This window comes from Arachis ipaensis, chromosome B1, assembly GCF_059453495.1.
Source record: "Arachis ipaensis isolate K30076 ecotype BB chromosome B1, ASM5945349v1, whole genome shotgun sequence".
Lineage (NCBI taxonomy): Eukaryota > Viridiplantae > Streptophyta > Magnoliopsida > Fabales > Fabaceae > Arachis > Arachis ipaensis.
The window spans coordinates 12438745-12460356 of NC_142436.1; the positions used below are offsets into that span (position 1 = coordinate 12438745).

At 33.5% G+C, this 21612-nt stretch overlaps 1 protein-coding gene across 1 annotated transcript; it reads left to right on the forward strand.

Moving 5' to 3' along the window:
* Positions 1-19555: 19555 nt before the first annotated feature.
* LOC107616614 (fatty acid desaturase 4, chloroplastic-like) lies at positions 19556-20846 on the forward strand. Its single transcript, XM_016318572.3, has one exon. The coding sequence runs from the start codon at positions 19696-19698 to the stop codon at positions 20617-20619; it is 924 nt and encodes a 307-aa protein (XP_016174058.1). The 5' UTR covers positions 19556-19695; the 3' UTR covers positions 20620-20846.
* Positions 20847-21612: the final 766 nt, after the last annotated feature.

Genomic DNA, 21612 nt, shown 5'->3' on the forward strand with positions numbered 1-21612 from the left:
CACTCTTCGGTTAGGAACATTATTGAGCGATGTTTTGGTTTACTGAAAAAGAGATAGGAAATTTTGAGGAGTCCTTATTTCTACAAAATTAAAACACAAAATAGAATAATTATTTTTTGTTGTCTACTGCAAAACTTTATTCGGCTTAATATGGAATTTGACCCTGAAGAGAACACACTACTTGAGGAGGAGCAAGTGCTTATTGGAGAGGAGCATGGTGGTGACGAAGATGGTAATGATGACATGATTGAGAGTGTAGAGGACAGTAATGAATGGACTGCTTGGTGAGACAATTTAGCAAACGAAATGTACAACAAGTGGATGAATTGTCAAATCAATTAGTTAATTTATTTGTTGTATGTGTGTTTTATTAGAATCTTTCAATTTGTTTGGTTGGACATTTGTTGTAAGACCTAATTGTGAAACTTTAATTATGTGAACTACATGTAGCACTAAATGTATTCTATTTTATAAGTTATTACAATGATGACATCATGTATATGTGATGTTTATTTGAATTTTGATTGAGTTAATCTAGATTATAGGGACAAATGGACAAACATGTCTGGACTGATGAAGAGGTAGAGGCATTTGTCGGTTTTATAGAGGAGCTTGTTATTGAAAGAATAAGAGCTTATGCGGGTTAGTTTAGACCTGAATCTTTTAAGAAGCTTGCTACAAAAATGAATGAGAAATTTTTAAATGGTAGCTTTCAAATAAGTCATTGCAAGAATATGATTAAAAAGCTAAAAAAGAAGTATCAATTTGCAGCTGACATGGCAGCTTGTAGCGGTTTTGGATGGGATAATGTGAAGCAATGTGTGGTTATGGACAACAAAGAGATCCTAGTTGCATATTTGATGGTTGGTTTACTAGTTTGAATTTATTGAATTATTTATATTTTGTTCAACATCTATTTCCGTCCTTCTATGATATTATTGTAATTCCTTTCCCTAGAAAGAAGGACAAAGGTTGTATACTCCAGGGAAGCCCTTTCCCCTTTATTCGCGTTTGGAGAAAATATTTTTGTAAAGAAAGAGCAAGTGGAGTGGATGCTGTAAGTGGCAATATGCCAATGACGCTGAAGAAAAAGTACAAAAAGATGGAGATGAAGAAATGGATGACGAAGAATTTTTTATGTTTAACTCAAATTATGATTTCAGTGAATCTCTTCCCCAACAATCTAATTCTATGGCTTCATTTTCTGAGAGGAAACAAGGAAAGAAGCCACACCCATCTAAGGCGACAAAGGACACCAACATGATGAAGGAGCTAACTGAGACCCTAAAATATGTGTTTGATCAACAGGGAAAGCGTTTGGATGCATTTGCTCAGACTATGATAAACACTTACATGAAGAAAAAAAGGTTGGTGACATGCTTAGCGAGCTTGGCTTCACAGATGACAAAATTATTTCTATTGCACTTAAGTTCTCCACAAATCCTCAGGTGGAGAAAACCTTTTGGTCACTGGGACATAATCAGAAAGCTAGATTTGTCAGAGCTATATTGCATAGTTAGAATTAGGGGTGGCAACGGGGTGGGTAGAAGCGGGTTTTTGCTCTACCCGACCCGACCCTATCCCGTCCTACAATAACGCGCATAGAACCTGCCCGCTCCTACCCACGGGTAGTAAAAAGTTGAACCCTAACCCGTCCCACGGGTACCCACCCCTATAATTATTAAAATTCAATAAATAAAATTAAATTTAAAATTTTATGTAACTATTGTCACATATATGACATAAATTAAAATAAAAAATTTAAATATGATACAATATTATTAATCATTTTACTAATTATTTTACATATATTATATATTAAAATTATATATATATTATATATATATACCGGGGCGGGTATTACCTAAACCCGACCCCACCCCGATAAAAACCAGCCCTGGTTCGGGGCGGGTAATTACCCGCCCTGAGCGAATAGGGGCAGGGTGGGTTCCCACGGGTTCGGGTGGTGTTGCCATCCCTAGTTAGAATTAGAGTTAATCTCTTTTCAAGAAACAAATCATTGAAATTAGTATTATATTTTATGTGTAATTTGTGTGTTAGGATGTGACATGTGATACATTTAATTAATGTACGTCAGTTTCAATTGTGTTTCAATTATGTATAACTCTAATTTATTTATGATAAATAGTACAAAATTACAAAAAAAAAAGTATTGGTAATAGAATACGATATATTTTAGGTAACAATATACAACACACAGATCTTACACAACTTTTCAAGATCTAAACTTAATGACATTACACAACTTTTCTAGATCTAAACTCAATGAACTCCGTGTGTAGCACATCATGTCGAAGTCATTGGCTTCAATCACCATATCCAAGCATGTTTCTTGAATAATAAAATAAACAAAAACATAAAATTCTATGACAGAGTATTTTCATATTTTATGATATATATGACATCAAACTAATTTAATTGATTTCAATTCTCAAACAAGGAAAGATTAAACCACAGAAAGATGTATTCTCTCTCGCATTCCAATCAAAAGAAATACCTAATCTGCTATTTTCCAAAGGGAAAAATAGAAAATAAATTAGAGAAAGAGGAAGAGGCTTTTCCTTGTCACTGTTCACGTTAATTTCACAATTATGTTATTTGCAAAACAAGATCACTCGCAATTATACTAGAAAGAAAATGAATGCTTTCATGGCCAACCATATTTTGGTTCAAAGGAAATACTTTGAAAAATCTGAAACAAATAAGTCCATTTTTTCATCTTTACTCAATTGTCTTTAAAAATATTGTGGCACAACATAATTTCATGCTCAAACCAATGAAAACACAAAAACACATGGTACATGATAGATCAAGATAAACCAATGAGATAGAAAATCATCAATAAAGCTTCCCTGAAATAGAATTTAAATGTTAGTACTTAAACATTTTATATAGATCGGAAAATACACACAAGTTAATACTAATTCCTGAATTCCATTGTATTGCTCGTGCCTTAGCAAATACACTTTATGCATCTTCAATGAAACTAACAACATCTAAATACAAACACAAATAAGAAAAGAGAGTTAGCAAGCATTACGGTGATATTCAACATCTTTCGAAGCTTCCTCCTTACACAACATGTATAACAACAGCAAGACAAAACCAATGAATATGCCATCAATTCACCACATACATCTCCAGAAGTTGAAAGAACACAACTAAAATTAAAGTAACGGGACCTCAATAATCTTTTGAGTATTTCAAATTAACTGATTGAAGAAGTACATACAGTGAGAAGTATTTGCATTCATCATAACTGGATTGAAGAAAATGCAGACAATTCCCCCCTTCTTTTCTCTCTCTAAATGTTCAGTTCAATTAATGAAATTAAGATTTCAAATTGCATCAGAATTGCTTCTCACAAAAGTATTGGTAACAAGGGAAAGATACTAGGTACAAAATTAAAATTGAAGCCAAGTATATAACTTTAAGATTGATATAAACTTGACAAAATTACACTCTAAACTTGTTGGAAAGAAATATATAAAAAGAGACTGCAAGAACCATTTGAAAAGAAATAGCACATGGATGTAGATTCATCACATTTAGTGTTAGCAGTGCTGGAATAGATTATGACCAACTTACATATGAGCCTGCTTTTTGCAACAATGGCAATCTTTGAAAATGTTCTACAAGGATAGAAAAATATCTTCATACCTGCAGATCAACTACCATATTTAATATTTATTACTTGAGAAGAAAAGTATAGCAAAATTGGAGAGTTCTCCTGTAACCTTCTCTTTTTATTAAAAAACACACTGTCGAAAGAAAGAGAGGATAGACTCGATGAGACTACATATTGGAAATTATTCAAGCATAATTCAACATGCAAAGTAAGAAAAAAAGAGAAACGAAGCTTCCACAATTAACAAACTTCCTCTAGCAGTAGTCTCGTTCAAGGTTAAGGGAAAAATAGACTTGTAGTAACAGTATATAGCCAACTTTATCAATTAATTTTCAATCTAATTTGATTTACTTGTCTTTTTTTTCATCAAATCAAGGGTTTGGAAATATCTTGTGCAAATCTGATGAAAATCAAGCAGGATAAAACTTAAAAAGAGAAGGTTCAGAACAACAGCTAAGAGGAGAAAGAAGAGAGATCGAGTTGGCAGAAACAGAAGACGAGTTGGCAGCGGCGCGGGAAACAGGCAACGTCGAGCAGGTGGAACAAGATTCATTCCTCCACTGTTCTTGAGGAAGGGTTAGGGCGGTAGCCAAGGAGTGCGAGATAGAGATAGTGAGAAGTGGGTATGAAAGTTTGAAAAGATATGTCTATTTTAGTAATTTTATATCATATTTTAGTCATGTTCATGTTTATCCAAACACAATACTAGACTTTATTTTAGTGTCTTGTCCATTATATCCAAACACATTACATAAAGAGCAATTTTTAGTGTTTCTGTCTTAGTGTCTTTGTCTCAGTGCCATGTTCTGTCCTGTCCACAAAAACAAACACAGCCTAAAAGCTTTGTTCCGTTCCCAAGTATGAAACTTTTGAGCGCTCCGATACAATGAAATTTTCTTTTTCAATCAATTATTCAGATACGGTTATGGTCAAATTCATAAAGTCCTAATAAAAGGCTTCCATTCTATAGCAATTTTTGACCAAACTTTCATCTCACAGCGAAATATGCGTGCTTTATTTTTAATGATTTATCTAGTTGTGGCATGAGATTCGGAGCTATAGATGCTATAGGGGTAATGACATTCTCGTGTAAAATGTATCCATTGGAACTACACCAAAATATTTAGGATCTAGTTTGTTCGTTTTGAAAGTCCTTAATGTCCCCACTTTCCGTTGTATTAATTTATTTGTGTGCACATTTAAAATGTTTTTATTTGTGCAATATAAAATTATTATATTAAATATCAATACCATGAAAAAAGTTATATCTCCATGTAAACTAATGAAATTGTAAAATAATCAAATCTACTCAGATTAAAAGTTAAATAACAATAATAATTCATTTTGTTAATTGTCTAAAGAGAATTGTAGTTACTTGGTCTAAATTTGTCTTTCTCACATTGGTTATAGTCTCACAATCATAGGGACAATCAAAGTTGATCCATCTGAAGTATATTCATAATACAACAAAATGAAAGCTACAAATCTAAAGGTCAGATTTGTGGTATTCACACACAAAACAAAATACAACAAATTGTTGAATTGGTAGGAAACATTACGGAAATCACAACACTGAAATTGCAGTTAAGTTTTTAATTAAATACAGATTCAGTTATATTTAATTTATCACATATCAAATATTTCAACAGCAATTGAGTGTGTCATATACCATCCATATGCTGATCGACCCATTACACTTGAAAACACACATGACAAATACACAATAAGTTGAATTTTTTTTGGAGTTCCTAAGCATTGACCAGTGTCTACATCTCCCCCTTATCGTGGTTGTCTTGTTCTTGATACTGTCCTGCTTCACACGATGGAGTGGGAAGGGGATCTCAATCCCTAAGTGCTTGCAAATTCGGTCGATCTGAACTGCCTGATGCCGCAATTGTTCTCCCTGTAGTATGATTGCGCACTGCATATGTAACTGTGTGCGTGCAATGGTTTCACCCTCTCGATAACCCTTTTGTTAAGGTATTCCTTGATGTGGTCGAGGTGGTCTCCCACGGGCGGCTGTGGGGAAACACTCGTTGACGAAGGTGGTTGGTGTTGTTCGTTGTACCTAAAAGTACGCTCACTAATTTGCCAAAATACAAGCTCATTCTTCTTCGGTTGATCGAACCAATCTACTATAAAGTGTCGTAGTACCCTCATAATGCTAAATGTGTATTGTAAACCAAGTGTCCCTTTATGGCTCCAAATCATGTGGCGGCTCGCAAAAAATGCCTAGTCCACGTCCCTCTTTACTAGCAACAGATATAGTATTCATGTGTCCTGAGACAGAATCCTTGCATGTTTAGTTTGTCTAGGAGCCAAGACATATGAAACCACATATAGAAGACATCTCATCTTGGGAGAAAGGCCAGCGATACCCCATCCTCCTCCCTTGGCCCATTGCGGACTAAGAAGTCCAAGCAATCGGAAGGTTTTGCCCTCGCTGAATGATTTCTAATCACGTGGCCAACTCTCATGTGTCCCATCAAACTCAAAACCAAAACAAGGCAACTTCATTATGTTCGTAAATAATGACATTGACATGCTAATTGTCATTCCGTTACCGTTAAACTTTAAAAATCCATCATTAATCTCAAGGTTTGCATAGAACATCCGAATGAGGTTTTCACGTATGCATTCTTCTCTTGATGTCATGAATAGTAATAACTAGGAGTCCCCCAGCACACCCGAAATGGTGTGATAATGCTTTTCTAGTAGAAATTGCATCGAAGCGTACCTTGGCTCCACGACGTTTTTGGTCATGAAGTTTTGCATTTGACATTGATTGCTAGGAGCTGCCTCCTTAATCTTGTTAGCCGTTGTCTTCGATTTTGTTGTCCTGGGCGGTTCCATTTGTGTTTCCTTGCGTAACTGTGTTACTGTATATGGAACGGCAGGAGCCAACTTGTGAAGCTTATACACATGTATGACTTTAATGTTAACCAACTCCTCTATATAAATTTTTCAGGGTCCATGCTGGATATAAGTTTTTTGCTTGATAATTAATGTTGCTCAACTACCGTCCCAGCTTCAATTACGGCATACAAAATTGGGGTTCCGTTTGTCCCATTACACTTCATGTTACAATCGTGTGCTTATGTCATACCTGCATTGCTTATATCTGGATAGGCATTTCATCTTAGTAAGTGTCGATACTTATGATTAGCGTATATAATGGAAGGAACAAAATTGATTACAACTATTCGCATGGCCAAATATATTTTAGCAAACCCGATATAATATATGAATATTACTTGAATTAATAATTACCAAATTTTCAATGCTCATCAACACTCATTATATAAGGGTCATGTTAGTCTTTCCACTTAATCAATATGTCTTTTCCAACAACACCCATCAATTCCATTAACCGTGGAGTTATGGTGGGAAGCGGAAATGTTACTTACACACATAGGTTTTGTGGTTTATATAAAACTTTCCACTTCCTCCTCCTCATTCCTAAACCTACCCAATAGATACAATTATTGCATATATTGCATTGGGCAAAATATTATTGTTATGTTTCAAACTCTGAGTTGGCGAATTCGGTGGTTCTATAATGTTGTTTATGTTGCACCTGCAATTGTGCTCTATTTTTCAATCTGCATTAAATGGGTGAAAAATACTTTACCCATTAAATTAAAAAGTAGACTTAAGAAAAAAACTAAAATGTGGAATTATGTATATTAATTTTAATTATTTTTAATCTAATTATAGTGACAGAAACAAAAAAGGTTTAATTACTCTGTTGGTCCTTATAGTTTTACAAAATTTTCAATTAGGTCCCTATACTTTTTTTTCTTTTTAATTGGGTCCCTGCACCAAATTTTTTTTTTAATTAGGTTCCTCTTGGTAGTAAATGGCTTAAGTGTATAGGGACCCAACTAAAAAAAAATTGGTGAAGGGATTCAAATAAAAGGAAAAAAAAGTATAGGGACTCAATTAAAAAAAGATTAGTGCAAGGACTCAATTAAAAAGAAAAAAAGTATAGAGACCTAATTAAAAATTTTGCAAAACTATAGGGATCAACAGAGTAATTAAACCAACAAAAAAAATGATCAACTCTAACCCCCTTGTACGTCAATTCCTTGCATTTTTTGGTCCTCTCTTTTCTTTTCGTTTTTGTTTAGGTAAAAACCTTCTTTATTTGGATATACATACATGACCAATTTGTTGGAGAAGCTATTTTATTATAATGAAAGCTTGAATCAAGCTTCAATGGTGGATTTCATACTTTGTTATTGCTTCATCATAAAATTTAAATAACGATGAAAGTTTGAAGTCTTTGTTTTCTATTATTAATTGTGTGATATTGTTGCTACAGACCCCACCCCCTTCCCCCCCCCCCATGCTAACATCTGTCTTGGTAATTTGTTTCTGCGAATGCTGTTAATCTCTGGTTCATGTTGAAATTTAGTTTTATACCCCCCGATGGGTTGCCCATCAATGAGTAAAAAAGGAATAAAAACATTAAACGGGCAATAAGACAGAATAGGTAGAGCAGCCATTCATACATGCATTGATGTAAAACCACATAATATTACATAGCAAAATATATGCTGCAACCCAAGGTTGGTCACCCAACTATAGTCCTCCAAGTAGATGTCAAGTCAAATACCTCCAGCACGGTCTTCATTCTGCCTGGAGGTCTCTTGTTCGTTGCATCTGTCATCAGTTGGTGTCGATTCAACAACAATGCCACTCATCAAGACTTTTGTGCTGTCTTCTAAAGCAGTGACCCTGTGGAGAAGTTCATGCCACTTTGTTATTTCCCGTTGTTCTTGGCGACGAAAATTCTCGATTTGCGCCATCAATTCAGTTGCTTTGTAATTCATTTGATGCTGTGTCATTTTATTCTTGTGCCTCACTAGCCTCAACATCATTTCCGCCGCCACAATGCCTTCTTCCCTTCCTCAACTTCTCTCTCTTTGTTCTTCAACTTGTTTTCTGCGGCCAACTTTGCTAGATTACCCATCCTCAGCTGCTCTTCGTACAGGGCAACTTGCACCTTCAACTACTCCTCCCTTTTATCCAATGCAAACTCAACTATGTCACAGTCTGCGCTTTTTTCATCCCTTCGAATAATGTCGATGAGCTCGGCGATCAACAAATCTGCAAGGTCGTCTGCGCTCGCACCTGGTGGTGGGTCGGAGACTGATTCCTGCGACATACCTTCAGCGACTTGGGTGTATTTTCTGTGCAGGAGTATTTTTTTGTGATGCCAAATATTGGACTAAGTTGTACGAAATAAGGGTTTTGTTGCACGCTATTGAGTGAAATGTCTACACTTCCATCAAAAGTTTCATTCTGTCATCATGACCGGGCACGTGTCCCAATCGATCGGGAAGCCTGTGATAGTGACTATTTATTTGCTAATTTATCTAATTTTCGTCATGTGCATCTCATATCGAACTAATTTTACTTCATCACAAATACTCGAAGTGGTATTTTTTGCATTTGCGAATAGAAGGTTGCTACAATATGGTTAATGATGTACTTAAAGTATATTTACACATTTATTATATTAATAGTTTAAAATAAAACAACAGGAGCAGTTATAAACCGTTTTTATATTACACAATTTTAAAATACACATTATTATATATGTAATTAATAGTAGTTTGAAAATATTATTTTCAATATCTTAAATAAAGTACATTTACTAATATACAATAGCAACACTTACAAAAAGAATATTCACTAAAATAAACTAAAAGAGTTTAATTGTTATCATAATATATATGACCAACACTTACTTCACAGATTGCGTTTTCTTTATCCCTTGATGTCAATGAATTAGTTATCAGATTCGTCTAAAAATCTTTAACTTCTAAAAATATCTTTAATTTAACATCCATACTTTTTTGTATATAACATATATATTTTCTTATGTATAACATTTATAATATCATACATATAATATACATAATTTTTTAAATATGTTAAATATTTATAATTTCATACATGTAAAAATTTCCCTTGATTTGAACTTCTAATCCAATCATCAATTATTATTAATATCATATACAATGAAATAAATAATCAATTTGAACTTTTAATTTTTTTTATTTATTCTGGGCATCGTTAGCATTAGTAATGGCCATAAACCATTTTCTGTATTACAATTTTATTAAAATCTATTTATGAATAATTTATATAATTTTTGAAAAAAATTATTTACAATTTTTTTCACTTGTCTTTTATTGCACAGGTTTTTATTAGATATTTAATTCTTTTAATCAAATTATAATTCTTGTTTAGGTCAATCAAAAGTGTTTATGGAACAAACGAATAATGGCCAAAATAATAGAGATTAATGCTTTTTCAATTGACTTACCTTCAACGGTTTTCATCTATTTTGTTATAATTATAATTATAATACTAAACATTATGTTTTAGATAGTAATAATAGTAACTGACCAAAAAATATATAACTTATGTGAGAAAAATACGGTATTTTATTCTATTTGTATTTTATATCACATTATTTTATTGGGATATATGTAATTCATGAAATTGTATTATTTGATCATCTAAATGGATGTTATACATTTAAAATTATAGATGTTATATGTAAGATATTTTATGTTATGTTAAATATATATGTATAAAATGGGTAAACTACCAAAAATGCACTCGAATAATTTTGTCACTGATAAAAATATACATTTCTATCGTCAAAAACGCCCTCAAATAATTTTAAAACGTGACAAAAATATCCAACATTAAATATGAATTTCTCAAAAAATTCTTTAGTAATTGAATTTTATTGCGATTTTTTGCAAGTAAGATTAGAAAAGTAAAATATTTTTATTCTTAAAATTTAATGATTTTTCGCTAACTATATATTTTTTTGTGTTTTTTTGTCAACAACCAATAATACTTTAAAAAAATCACAAACAATATATAATTAGCAAGAAACCACCAAATTATAAGAATAGAAATCTTAATTTTGTGATCGTGCTTGCAAAAAATCACATCAAAATTCAATCTCTAAATTCTTTTTTGAGAATACATATTTAATGTTAGATATTTTTGTCGTGTTTTTAAATTATTTGAGAGTATTTTTGTCGATAACAAAATTTGAGTGCATTTTTATAGCGACAACTATTCGGGTGCATTTTTTATGGTTTATCCATATAAAATTATAGATGTTATATAGAATTATGAATATTATATGTATAAAACTATAAATGTTACACGTAATTAAAATTTATGTACGTATGGATGTTATACATATGAAATTATAGATGTTGAAATAAATATTTAGTACAAAGTATTATATATATATATATATATATATATATATATATATAATTACAAATATTATATGTACATAAAACAATAGATATTAAATTGAAAATATTTTAACTACTTTCATTATATTAAACAAGAAATGAGAAAAAAAAGAAAATGGGTAACACAAATTATGTGCATATTAGGATAAAACTTTTACATAAAAGATATAACAGAAAGAGTCTGTCAAATTTCGCAAAATTGTTATCAGTAAATAATATTTTTACCACAATAATGTATAAAACAATTTGAATATTATGAATACATTTTTCATTGTTATTACGGAAGCAAGTAATGCATATCCTAATCTATTCTTAATATATAAAAGTAGATACATAAGTTTATCCATATTACTTTTAAAATATCTTTTACTTTCTACTAATGTCATGTCAGCAACATCGCTTACTTGGAAAAATATTAGAATCAACCACTCTATTTTTGCCAAATCAACTATTATTTCTAAATCAGCAAAAAAAAAATATTAATCATCATAAATTTTACGTTACAAATATTCAAATTTCATACTATTTGAACTACTTATATAAAGTCTCTTATCACTATTCCTTCAAATGACATCAAATTTAGTACAAAAAATTTATTTTCGAACTATACAACATCTCAAACTTACTCAATGAAGCATCATTCTTTGGACAATATCACCAAACAAAAAGACAATTGGTTTATCAAAGTTAGCGTGGTTCATCTATAGAAAACATTAACACCCACAAATGAAGAGTCTCTTTGCTTAGAAATTATTATATTAGATGAAAAGGTACAAAACAAACATTTATTATATTTTTAATTGAATTTACGAAAAAAATAATTTAATTATTTTTGCTTTTTATATTTTTTATATTATTTTATAATACTTTGTATATAATTGTATTTTAATATCGTTGAAATTATACTTTTTTAATATGCTATTCATTGTTCCTTTTTAACTAATTAACTATGATTTACTAACACGGCATGGAACACATCTTCATATAATTGTGAAGAGAAATATGACGAACAAATTCGAACATTTGTTATAAGAAGGAAAAGTCTATACTATAAAAAATTTAAAAATATAAGATGCAAATGATTTGTATAGGCCAATTAAAGGTACAATGAAAATAAATTTTTTACTCACAACTGTTGTGAAAGAAATTAAAGATCAAATTTTGAACATTTTCCAAGACTATTTTGAATTTGCATCACTTGAGACATTGTCTGACAGAGTGGGTCAAAGAAAAATACTAACAGGTAATTTCATTTTATACTATTTCAATTATTCGTATTAAAAATAACTTATTCAAAAAAAAAATATACACATTTTTGTTTTTTTTATTGTATATGTCATTGGAAAATTACATCAAGAGATTAAGAAGAAAGAAAATCATACAAATTCAAGACACATCTTCGAAAGAAAAATATACATGCAAAGATGGAACAAACAACATAATAGAAAGTGCATACAACTCAACAATTCATAAAAAAACATGCCTTTATAAGAACCTACGATAGAAAGAAGAAAGCAACAATTCTAACAATAGACTAAGTCCATCAACTAAAGCAAATACAAAAATCAAACCACCAAATAAAAATGTCACTTTGTATAACTCCAACATCCAAATCCTTTGTACTACAAATTATTTTAAATAAAATACCTTTTAAATTTAACTTTACTTTACACATATTTAATTTAATTCTACAAAACATAACAATTTTTAATATTTATTATATATTATCATTAATTTATCACCCGCGCATTGCGCGGGTCTCATTCTAGTTCATTATTACTATCGAAACAATAATTGTTTGTGATGCAATTAAAAAGATAATAGTATCATGAGTGCACGCTCTTACAGTGAGAGTGAAATATTATAATAATTTTGTTAATAACTAAATTGATATATATGTTTTTATTTAATTTTGGTTACTTAGCACTGGCGAATTGAGAACGTACATGACTTTGCAGTAGTTGCTTTGTACTTCTAATTTAGATTGCGTTGTGCTATATATATACAAGTAATTGCTTCTAATTTCCTTGTTCCATATTTATTATTGCTTCTAACTTCCTTCTAATTTCTTATTATTCCTACTCTCATCGTAATTAAGATCCTCGATGCCTTGATGTGGTCAATGTCATAATGTTTTCTTTTAGTAGTAGAATGATGATTATAATATAATAATTAACCTCATAAAATTGAGTAATTAGGCATTAAAATGAGTTATGAAGAGTTATGGTCCCCTTTGTAACATATTCTAGTAGAATACAAGCATATACCGAATCATCAATTCGATTCATTAGAATACAAGCATACACCTAACCTTGAATCCAGTTCTTTCTATTAGGCTTATAAAAACATTTTAGAATACAAATTAAATAGTTTGATATAATATGAAACTCACCTAAATCTGGGTTTAACCATATAAATGTCAAGTTAAAGGTTTAAAGTTTAGTGTTTTTTAGGGATGACTAACTCGAGGTATTGGGAACTCGAAATATGAGAATGATGGAAACATTGTGTCTCCAGTTTACTCTCTACAATTTTGTTTAGGTAACTTCCAAACTCAGAAGAGTGAAAACACTTCAAAATAGGTACCCTAATTTTAAATTACACATTCTTTAGATTTAATTATATGTTTAGGTTATTATTGAAAACAAATATATGTGAATCACCACATAGTATGCTACAATGTTCTCATCGGCTAATACCTTGGTTTAATTGTTAATTATACGGGTAATTTGAGTTCCATAAACTTAATCAAAATTTATGTTGCATGTTAGTACATAACCAACTCTCACACTTGCCAATATAATCGAATATATGAAACATGTTCGAATACACTCCTGGCTCGGGCATGTGAGAGCCCATTGGCTAGCTCATTGTGTGCTTGGATCAATGACGCATCAACCTGGCAACTGTTCATTTTTTTATCTTTTTTTTTTTTTTTGCGGTGGATACTCATATGAGATATGTTTGTGTTTTCCTGTCCTATGTGTTACTAGGGCATGTGTTATTGTACATGAAGCAGGTAATATCATATGCCCGCATATATATTCATATAGTGGAGCAGAATAAAATAAACTAATTCAGTCAGTCTCAAGGGAACCATATTCGAATACCTTATGTCGCTTGACGCCATCGTTACTTTCCATGGAAGGGCACGTGTTCCCCGACGAGATATTGCTAGAGTTGTTCACCAAGACTGACCCAAAGACGGCAATCAGATGCAAAGTGCTGGGGAGAGTTTGGCATGTCCGGCTTTCTTCTAAAGATTTTATTAAGGATAACACGTTTGCAAACAGCAAGAAATATCCAAAGGTGTTGCTACAAATTGGAAAAGAAGAAATGGTATTTTCAACTAATTATTTATGTGTTGTGGATTGTGTCCCAGAGCAAGCGTCGCCACGCATATGCCACTTCAACTGGGCCCAAGCGGATGGTGGAATATTATTGGCTCAGATTATGGTATGGTATGTATACGATATAGCATGTAGGGTTTTAATTCGGGTATCATGGTGTAGAATCCACTACTAGGACGCGCCCGACATTTTGAAGATTCTGCTGACAAGCTCTACCAGCAAGCTACGATTGGATATTCCTTTGGTTACCAAAAAAAAATAGACAATTATTACATTGTCCATGTCTCAAAAAAGCACATTAGAGACAGGTTTTTGCACTGCAATGTCTTCACCTCTATTGATGGAAGATGGAAGCATGGGTATATAAAGGATAAATGTTTGAATGATTTGGGGATGAACTCACTGTTCCATCTTGGAAAGGCTATGTGGATCAACTGGGGCGGACACTATACAACAGTGGCGACCGATATAGTGATTTTTGATACAGAAAAGTTTCACCTTCAGAAGATTAAGATTAAACATGTGTTAAATTAGCATTTTCAGGTCATGGTAATTCACAATGGCAATTCGTTTTTGATGGGGTATCAACAAACCCCTCTTGGAATAGAAACTATATGGTGCATGGTTGACGTGCATTCAACGAGTATTAGCCCATTGATGTAGTTAGTTGAGTTTGGACAGAGAGGCATTCCATGTAATCCGATCTTCATCAGGGGTGAGTATTTGGTCACACTGCGTGAGAATAAAAAATGCAGAAGGTGTTCTAGTGGACTTTTATCCACGGAGTTTTCGATAGAGAAAGTTAACATGTTTACTCGTTAGAGAATCACCCTTTTCAAAGGTATATGGTCAAATGACATGTTATTCAGGCATGCTACAATTGTGAAGGAGTGATAGCTAATTCCCTGATCGAACAGCGGCTTGTATGCGACAGTATTTTCAGGGTGAGTTGGAAGTAACTCCATTAATGTGTCGTTTTTTTTTGTGTTGCTTACTAACACGTCTGAATTTGAAAAATATGCTCTACAAGTTATCATTGTTTTTAGTCTATGTATGTTATATGTTTTACTTAACTAGTAAATTGTTGCTAATGTTGTTCAAAAGAGTTCTCGGTCGGAAACCAGGGTTAGTTGGAAGTAACTCCATTAATGTGTCATTTTTTTGTGTGTTGCTTACTAACACGTCTGCATTTGATAAATATGCTCTACAAGTTATCATTGTTTTTAGTCAGTGTATGTTATATATTTTACTTAACTAGTAAATCGTTGCTAATGTTGTTCAAAAGAGTTCTCGGTTGGAAACCACATTTTACATGGTGTTAATCATAGCATACATGGGAGACATTTTCTCTTGTCCCATAAAAAAGAAAATGTATTTAGTTATTTGAATACACTTATTGAATCCACAAATAAGCAAAAAATATGACCAGTGTCATTCGAACGGAATACGTCCACACCGTGGGTAGAAAAGATATGATGCTTCGAAGAACAAGTTCACACTGAAGTTGAATTGCAAAGAAGTGAATGAGAACAAAAAATAAAAACGAAATGGAAACACTGGGTTGGACTAACTAATGATACGCATTTGGAACAAACACAATTGTTCTTTTCAATTCTTTAGTTGCTAAGAACAAGAATTTAAAATTTTAAAAATATTTTTGTACACTAAAATTATTTGAGATAAAAACTAATATACACATATAAAATTATTTGAGATAAAACTATATTCTTTAGTTGCAAATGATGGGGTTTGGGCGCAGATGGAGGGCGTGGGTTATGAAGAGTGTGACCACAGCTTCTATGTCGGTCTTGATTAATGGTTCGCCATCTAAACCGTTCAAAATGGAAAGGGGACTGAGATAAGGTGACCCGCTCTCTCCTTTCTTATTTGTGCTGGTTGTGGATGTTCTGCATAGGATGGTTGGTGAGGCAGTCAGGAATGGGCGTATTTCTCCCTTGGTGGTTAGTCGAGACAGTGTGGAGCTATCACATATTCAGTTTGCTGATGACACTATTCTGTTTTGCCCGCCAGAAGAAGAGACTATGAAGAATTACAAGCGGCTGCTGCGGTGGTTTGAGTTGATGTCCAGGCTTAGTATTAATTTTGATAAGTCCAGCTTGATTCCTGTCAATTATGATAAGCAGTGGGTACAACGCATATGTAGACTGTGGGGCTGTAAGGAAGGTACCCTCCCAGTTAAATACCTTGGAATCTCTCTAGGAGCAAATCCGAGGTTGGTCAACACCTGGAAGCCTATTATCGACGAAGTGGAAGAGAAACTGGGCCTTTGGAAAGCTAAGGTGCTAAACAAAGCTGGGAAGTTGGTGTTCATCAAATCAGTTCTAAATAGCTTGCCAGTGTATTATTTGAGCTTGTATAAGATGCCGAAGGCTGTTGCTGAGAAATTGATTTCCTTACAAAGAAGTTTTCTATGGAGCAAGGAGGATGGGAGGAATGGTATGGCTTTGGTGAGATGGGATTTGGTGCAGGCCCCAAAGAAATTAGGTGGATTGGGAGTTGGAGATGCTATGGTTTGTAATACTACACTTTTGTTTAAGTGGTGGTGGCAGTTTGCAAAGGAAGAGTGCCCACTATGAAAGAAGGTGGTCTGTTTCTGTAATAAATTTGAAGCCGAATGAGTTACTGTCCACTCAAGTGCTACCCACAAGAGGAGGACTTTGGAAGGACATTTGCCATGTGCAAATTAAGGAGCAACATTTAAGGGATAAAGTGATTACAGGCCTGTCCATGGAGATTGGGGACGGACGACGGACTCGGTTTTGGGAGGATGTATGGTTATGTTGTGGATCCTTGAACGATCAGTTTCCCAGGCTCTTCTCTGTTTCAAACCAATGTGGTTCAGTTATTGGGGATTGTGGGTTTTGGGATGGGCTAGAGTGGATCTGGGACTTTTAGTGGAGGCGAGAGCTTTTTTAGTAGGAGTTGGATCTCCTAAGCCAGTTACATGAGGCTTTGAGACCTATGAGGCTAGTAAATAATAGAGAGGATAGAGTTGTGTGAAAATATGATAGACTATGGATCTTTTCGACTAAGTCTTTTGTGCAGGTGCTGCAAGAAGGAATACTAGCAGAGGATATAACCAGTTATAGCTTCACTCAGACCATCTAGAAATGTTTAGTTCCACCAAAAGTGGAGTTATTTTCTTGGTTTGTCTTGTTAGGCAAGGTGAATACTAAGAAAAGGCTAAGTCGGTTCGGGATTATTAGTCAGGATGATAAAGGTTGTATTTTATGCAATAAGGATGTTGAGCAGATCCATCACTTGTTTCTTGGCTGTGATTTTGCTTGGCAGGTGTGGAATGCTTGGATATCAGCGTTTGGGCAGCTATGGACTGTCCCGGGGTTGACGAAGGACCATTATCTAAGTTGGACAGAAGAGCCGTGTAGATAAGAAGATCGAAAGCAGCAGTTGAGGTGCTTCTGTGCGGTCATTTGGAACATTTGGATGGAAAGAAATAGAAGGATATTTCAGAATAAAAGCAAAGGTGTAGAAGAAATTATCAACATGACCATGCTTAGCTGTGATGAGTGGAGAGGTGTACTTCCCTCATGTTGTTGATGGCTATGTCGGAGATGACATGGAGATTTTCATTTGGTTTTGTTATCTTTGGATGAGAAGTTTGGTGGTTGATCCTGTTTGCTCCACTCTAGTGTGTTGAGCTCTTTTGTTTTTTTAAAAAAAACACATATACTCTTTAGAGTTGGTATTATGAGCTGAGTGTTAATTTTAATGCTTTTTTTAAGCTTTGTTTAATTTAAAACATATCTTTAATTTAAATTAAATTATTTCTTAAACAAATTTGAGTAAAGTGTAGTTTAAGAAATGATTCATGTCATTTTTGGAACTTTACAAATTACAATTGAATTCTAAAGCCTACCTACCTATTGATGAACATTAATCCTTAGTCGTATCTTTTGAGCTTGAACGTCTAATCTTTCTTGTTTAAGGTACATAATTAGCCAACTTTCTTTCTTTTCTTGACTTTTTTAGTCTAGTCATAACTCTCAAATTCATTTGAATAAGATAGTACATTCATAATGAAATAAAATTTATGCTTTCCTTACAAATTAAAAAATGGATGTTAAAAGAGGGAAAAAAAAAGATTCCCATATTTTCAAAGAAAGAAAAAAGGACCAAAAATCAATATCCGTTCAAAAGTATAACCAACAAATTTTGGAGTATTATACTGATAGTGTATTAATTAAGAGTAATGATTTCTCTAGTTAAGAGTAAATAATTTGAGCCAATTGAAATCTCTTACATATTTTGACCTAACATTACAAATTTAAATCTCTTACATATTTTGACCTAACATTACAAATTTAAAATCCTAACCTACCCGTTTCATACCTGTCATACTTCTATTCAATTCTCTCAAATGTATTCTAGTCACTATTTTAGTTTAAAACTTTAAATTAATAAAATTTAGTTTATACTATCAAAATATGTATATATATGATAAATGACCAAATGTGTGTATGTTTGACAAAACGCTAATTTATAATCTTTTATATTTTTAAAATTATCTTTTATTATCTTTATTTATATTAGATATGTATTGGAGTTAGTAGTAAATACCAAATAGTACACACTAACTTCAAGTTCATCCCGCCGGTAACAAAATTCGTCACCTAAATAAATATTTTGATATACAACAGATAATTATCCATTACAATCGAATCGAGGTGAGAGAGATTCTGTTGATTCGGTTGATTCAGATGGTGTTGTCATCCTTATTTTATTTGAATATATTTTCAAAATTTTAAATAAGACAAGCGTTAATCCTAAATTAAAATGGCAAGAATAAAAAGAAAAGAATGGGTTTAGGATTGGAATATCCCTTTCCTATTGTACTCTTTGTTCTTAATTTGATTGATAAATTACTACGTGTAATGCTGCTTCTAGCTTCTACTAATCGTATAATCGTGGGAGAAACACGTCCTTACATTCCATTTATATTTCCATTTCTTGATCACAGCCTATGAACCACACCATCCAATCAAATATTACAAATAATACTTAAGGGACCACAAAATAATATAGCAATTTTCTTGGCCCAAGCAATTGAACAAGTCGTTGAGAATGCTGGATGAAAAAACTCTTTACCCTTCAGAAACGTGCAACTATGAAAACCTCCAAAGAAAATATGTGACACGGATTTAATTTTAGTTGAAACCACCAAGTAAAGGTTCTTTGAGACCTACACAACACCACGCATATTCCTTGTCAACCACACCATACAGCTTCTTCTACTTGCACATAATCAGCATTTCTTCCCACAGCCACTACTGAAATTTTATTCAATATCCAACTTTTTTTTCTTTTCATATTATAGCTCTCTTCCACAAAAGAATTTGGCTCCTCTTCCACATCTCCAATGTACTCCTTAGTCCAACACAAGTACCTACCATCCGGTTTCCACCACAAAATCTTCATAAGCCGGGCAATATCCGGTCGAGCTTCCGAGTATTGCTCAACTACCACCAAGCATAGGCCCAACGCCAAATTAGTCGTTGGGCCTAAGGCTGTGGTTGTACAGACTGTACAGATTGTACAACGGCAGCCAAAAGTGGTAATCACCACGGACCGACCCAAAGACAATGATCCGAGTTTGCAATCAACATGGTCACACAGGGCATGGGTGATAGCAGGGTGCACAACTCTCTTGATTTCAATGGGAGAGTCATTAAAGGGTGCAGTTGATATGCATATGTTGATGGAGCCGATTTTTGCAGGGTGGATCGGTTACATTCTAGCTGACCTTGGCTCCGGGGTGTACCATTGGGGAATTGACAACTATGGTGATGGTTCGACACCATTTTTTGGATCCCAAATTGAGGCTTTCCAGGGTCACCATAAGTGGCCATGGACCATCACTAGGCGCCAGTTTTCAAACAACTTGCATGCCTTGGCACGTGCCATTACATTCTCAGTGCTTCCTATAAACCTTCTTTGCCATGATCCAGTTGTTCAATCTTTTGTTGGTGTGTTTGCTGGTTGCATTATGTTTAGCCAACAGTTTCATGCGTGGGCGCATGGGACGAAGAGCCGGCTTCCTCCGGCCGTGGTGGCCTTGCAGGAGGCCGGCGTGCTGGTGTCGCGGTCGCAGCACTCGGCTCACCACCGGCCACCGTATAACAATAATTACTGCATAGTGAGTGGACTGTGGAATGAGTTTTTGGATAAGAACAAGGTTTTTGAAGCCATGGAGATGGTGTTGTACTTTAAACTTGGAGTTAGACCTAGGTCTTGGAGTGAGCCTGAGTCTGAATGGATGGAGGAGATTGACATGGCTTCTTAAATCGAAGCTCAATGACATTCATTCTTCTATTTTCGTTTTTCTGTTAATACGATTTATTATTGCACATTGTTGAGAGAGCTTGTGCCTCTTATGTATCCTCACTTATTATATAAACATTGTTGATTGGAAAGATTAGCCTTCAGATAGTTGAAATACGCGATGCTTATGTCAATGTAAACATGAGTAGATTATTATAAATCTAATTTACCTTATGATGTTTGAGGAACTATTTATTTTTTCTTCTTTTGCGTGTAAAGGTTTATCATCATTTAATAGAAAAGATTGTTACATTTTGATTTCTGATTATTGTGGAAAAGAAAATTTTGGTTAGGATGGACATTCAGAAACAGAAGAAATTGTACAATGAACAAAAAGCGAAGGCATGAAGCTTGACAAAGCGGCAGTTTAAGTGGATCAGAGTCACAAATTAGAGGCAAAAACTGGATTACGGTTGGAAGCGCTAATGGTTTTCATATCAAAGGGATGAGCAGGGTTTAATAAAAGCCTTCTTAAGAATGAAGAATAGGCAGAAACATTAAAAGCTAAAATGGGTGTAGCCGTGTAGGTTGGGTCAGCTTATATTGCACCATCAAGATTAGACTTTGATAGATGAATCTTCTTTCATGAATCATGATATCTTCGTGGGAGGCGTTAGATTGTATTGATTTGAACTTTTAATCTAATTTGGGGTTTATTTTCTTGGAGTTTGAATACACAGGTGTTCTCGTCTATAGAGGCGTGTGGTTTCTCTATTTGCCATGGAAACCGACTTGGGCTTAAAACATTTCGAGTCTTTCAGGAAGACTAGTATTCCAATAGCTTTAGCCGTTAATCTCAATCATAAAATATATACATAGTTGAAATCAATAGCTAAACCTGTTGAAACATCAGTATTATTATGATATGTACTTGATTTAATTTCACCAGGTTGCTTAACATCTGATTGGATGCAACAGTTATAATATATACATATATATCAAGTACAGTTTCAGA

Bases quoted from the DNA above. Each gene is read 5' to 3' on its own strand.
- LOC107616614 (XM_016318572.3), top strand. From the start codon at position 19,696: ATGTACTCCTTAGTCCAACACAAGTACCTACCATCCGGTTTCCACCAC.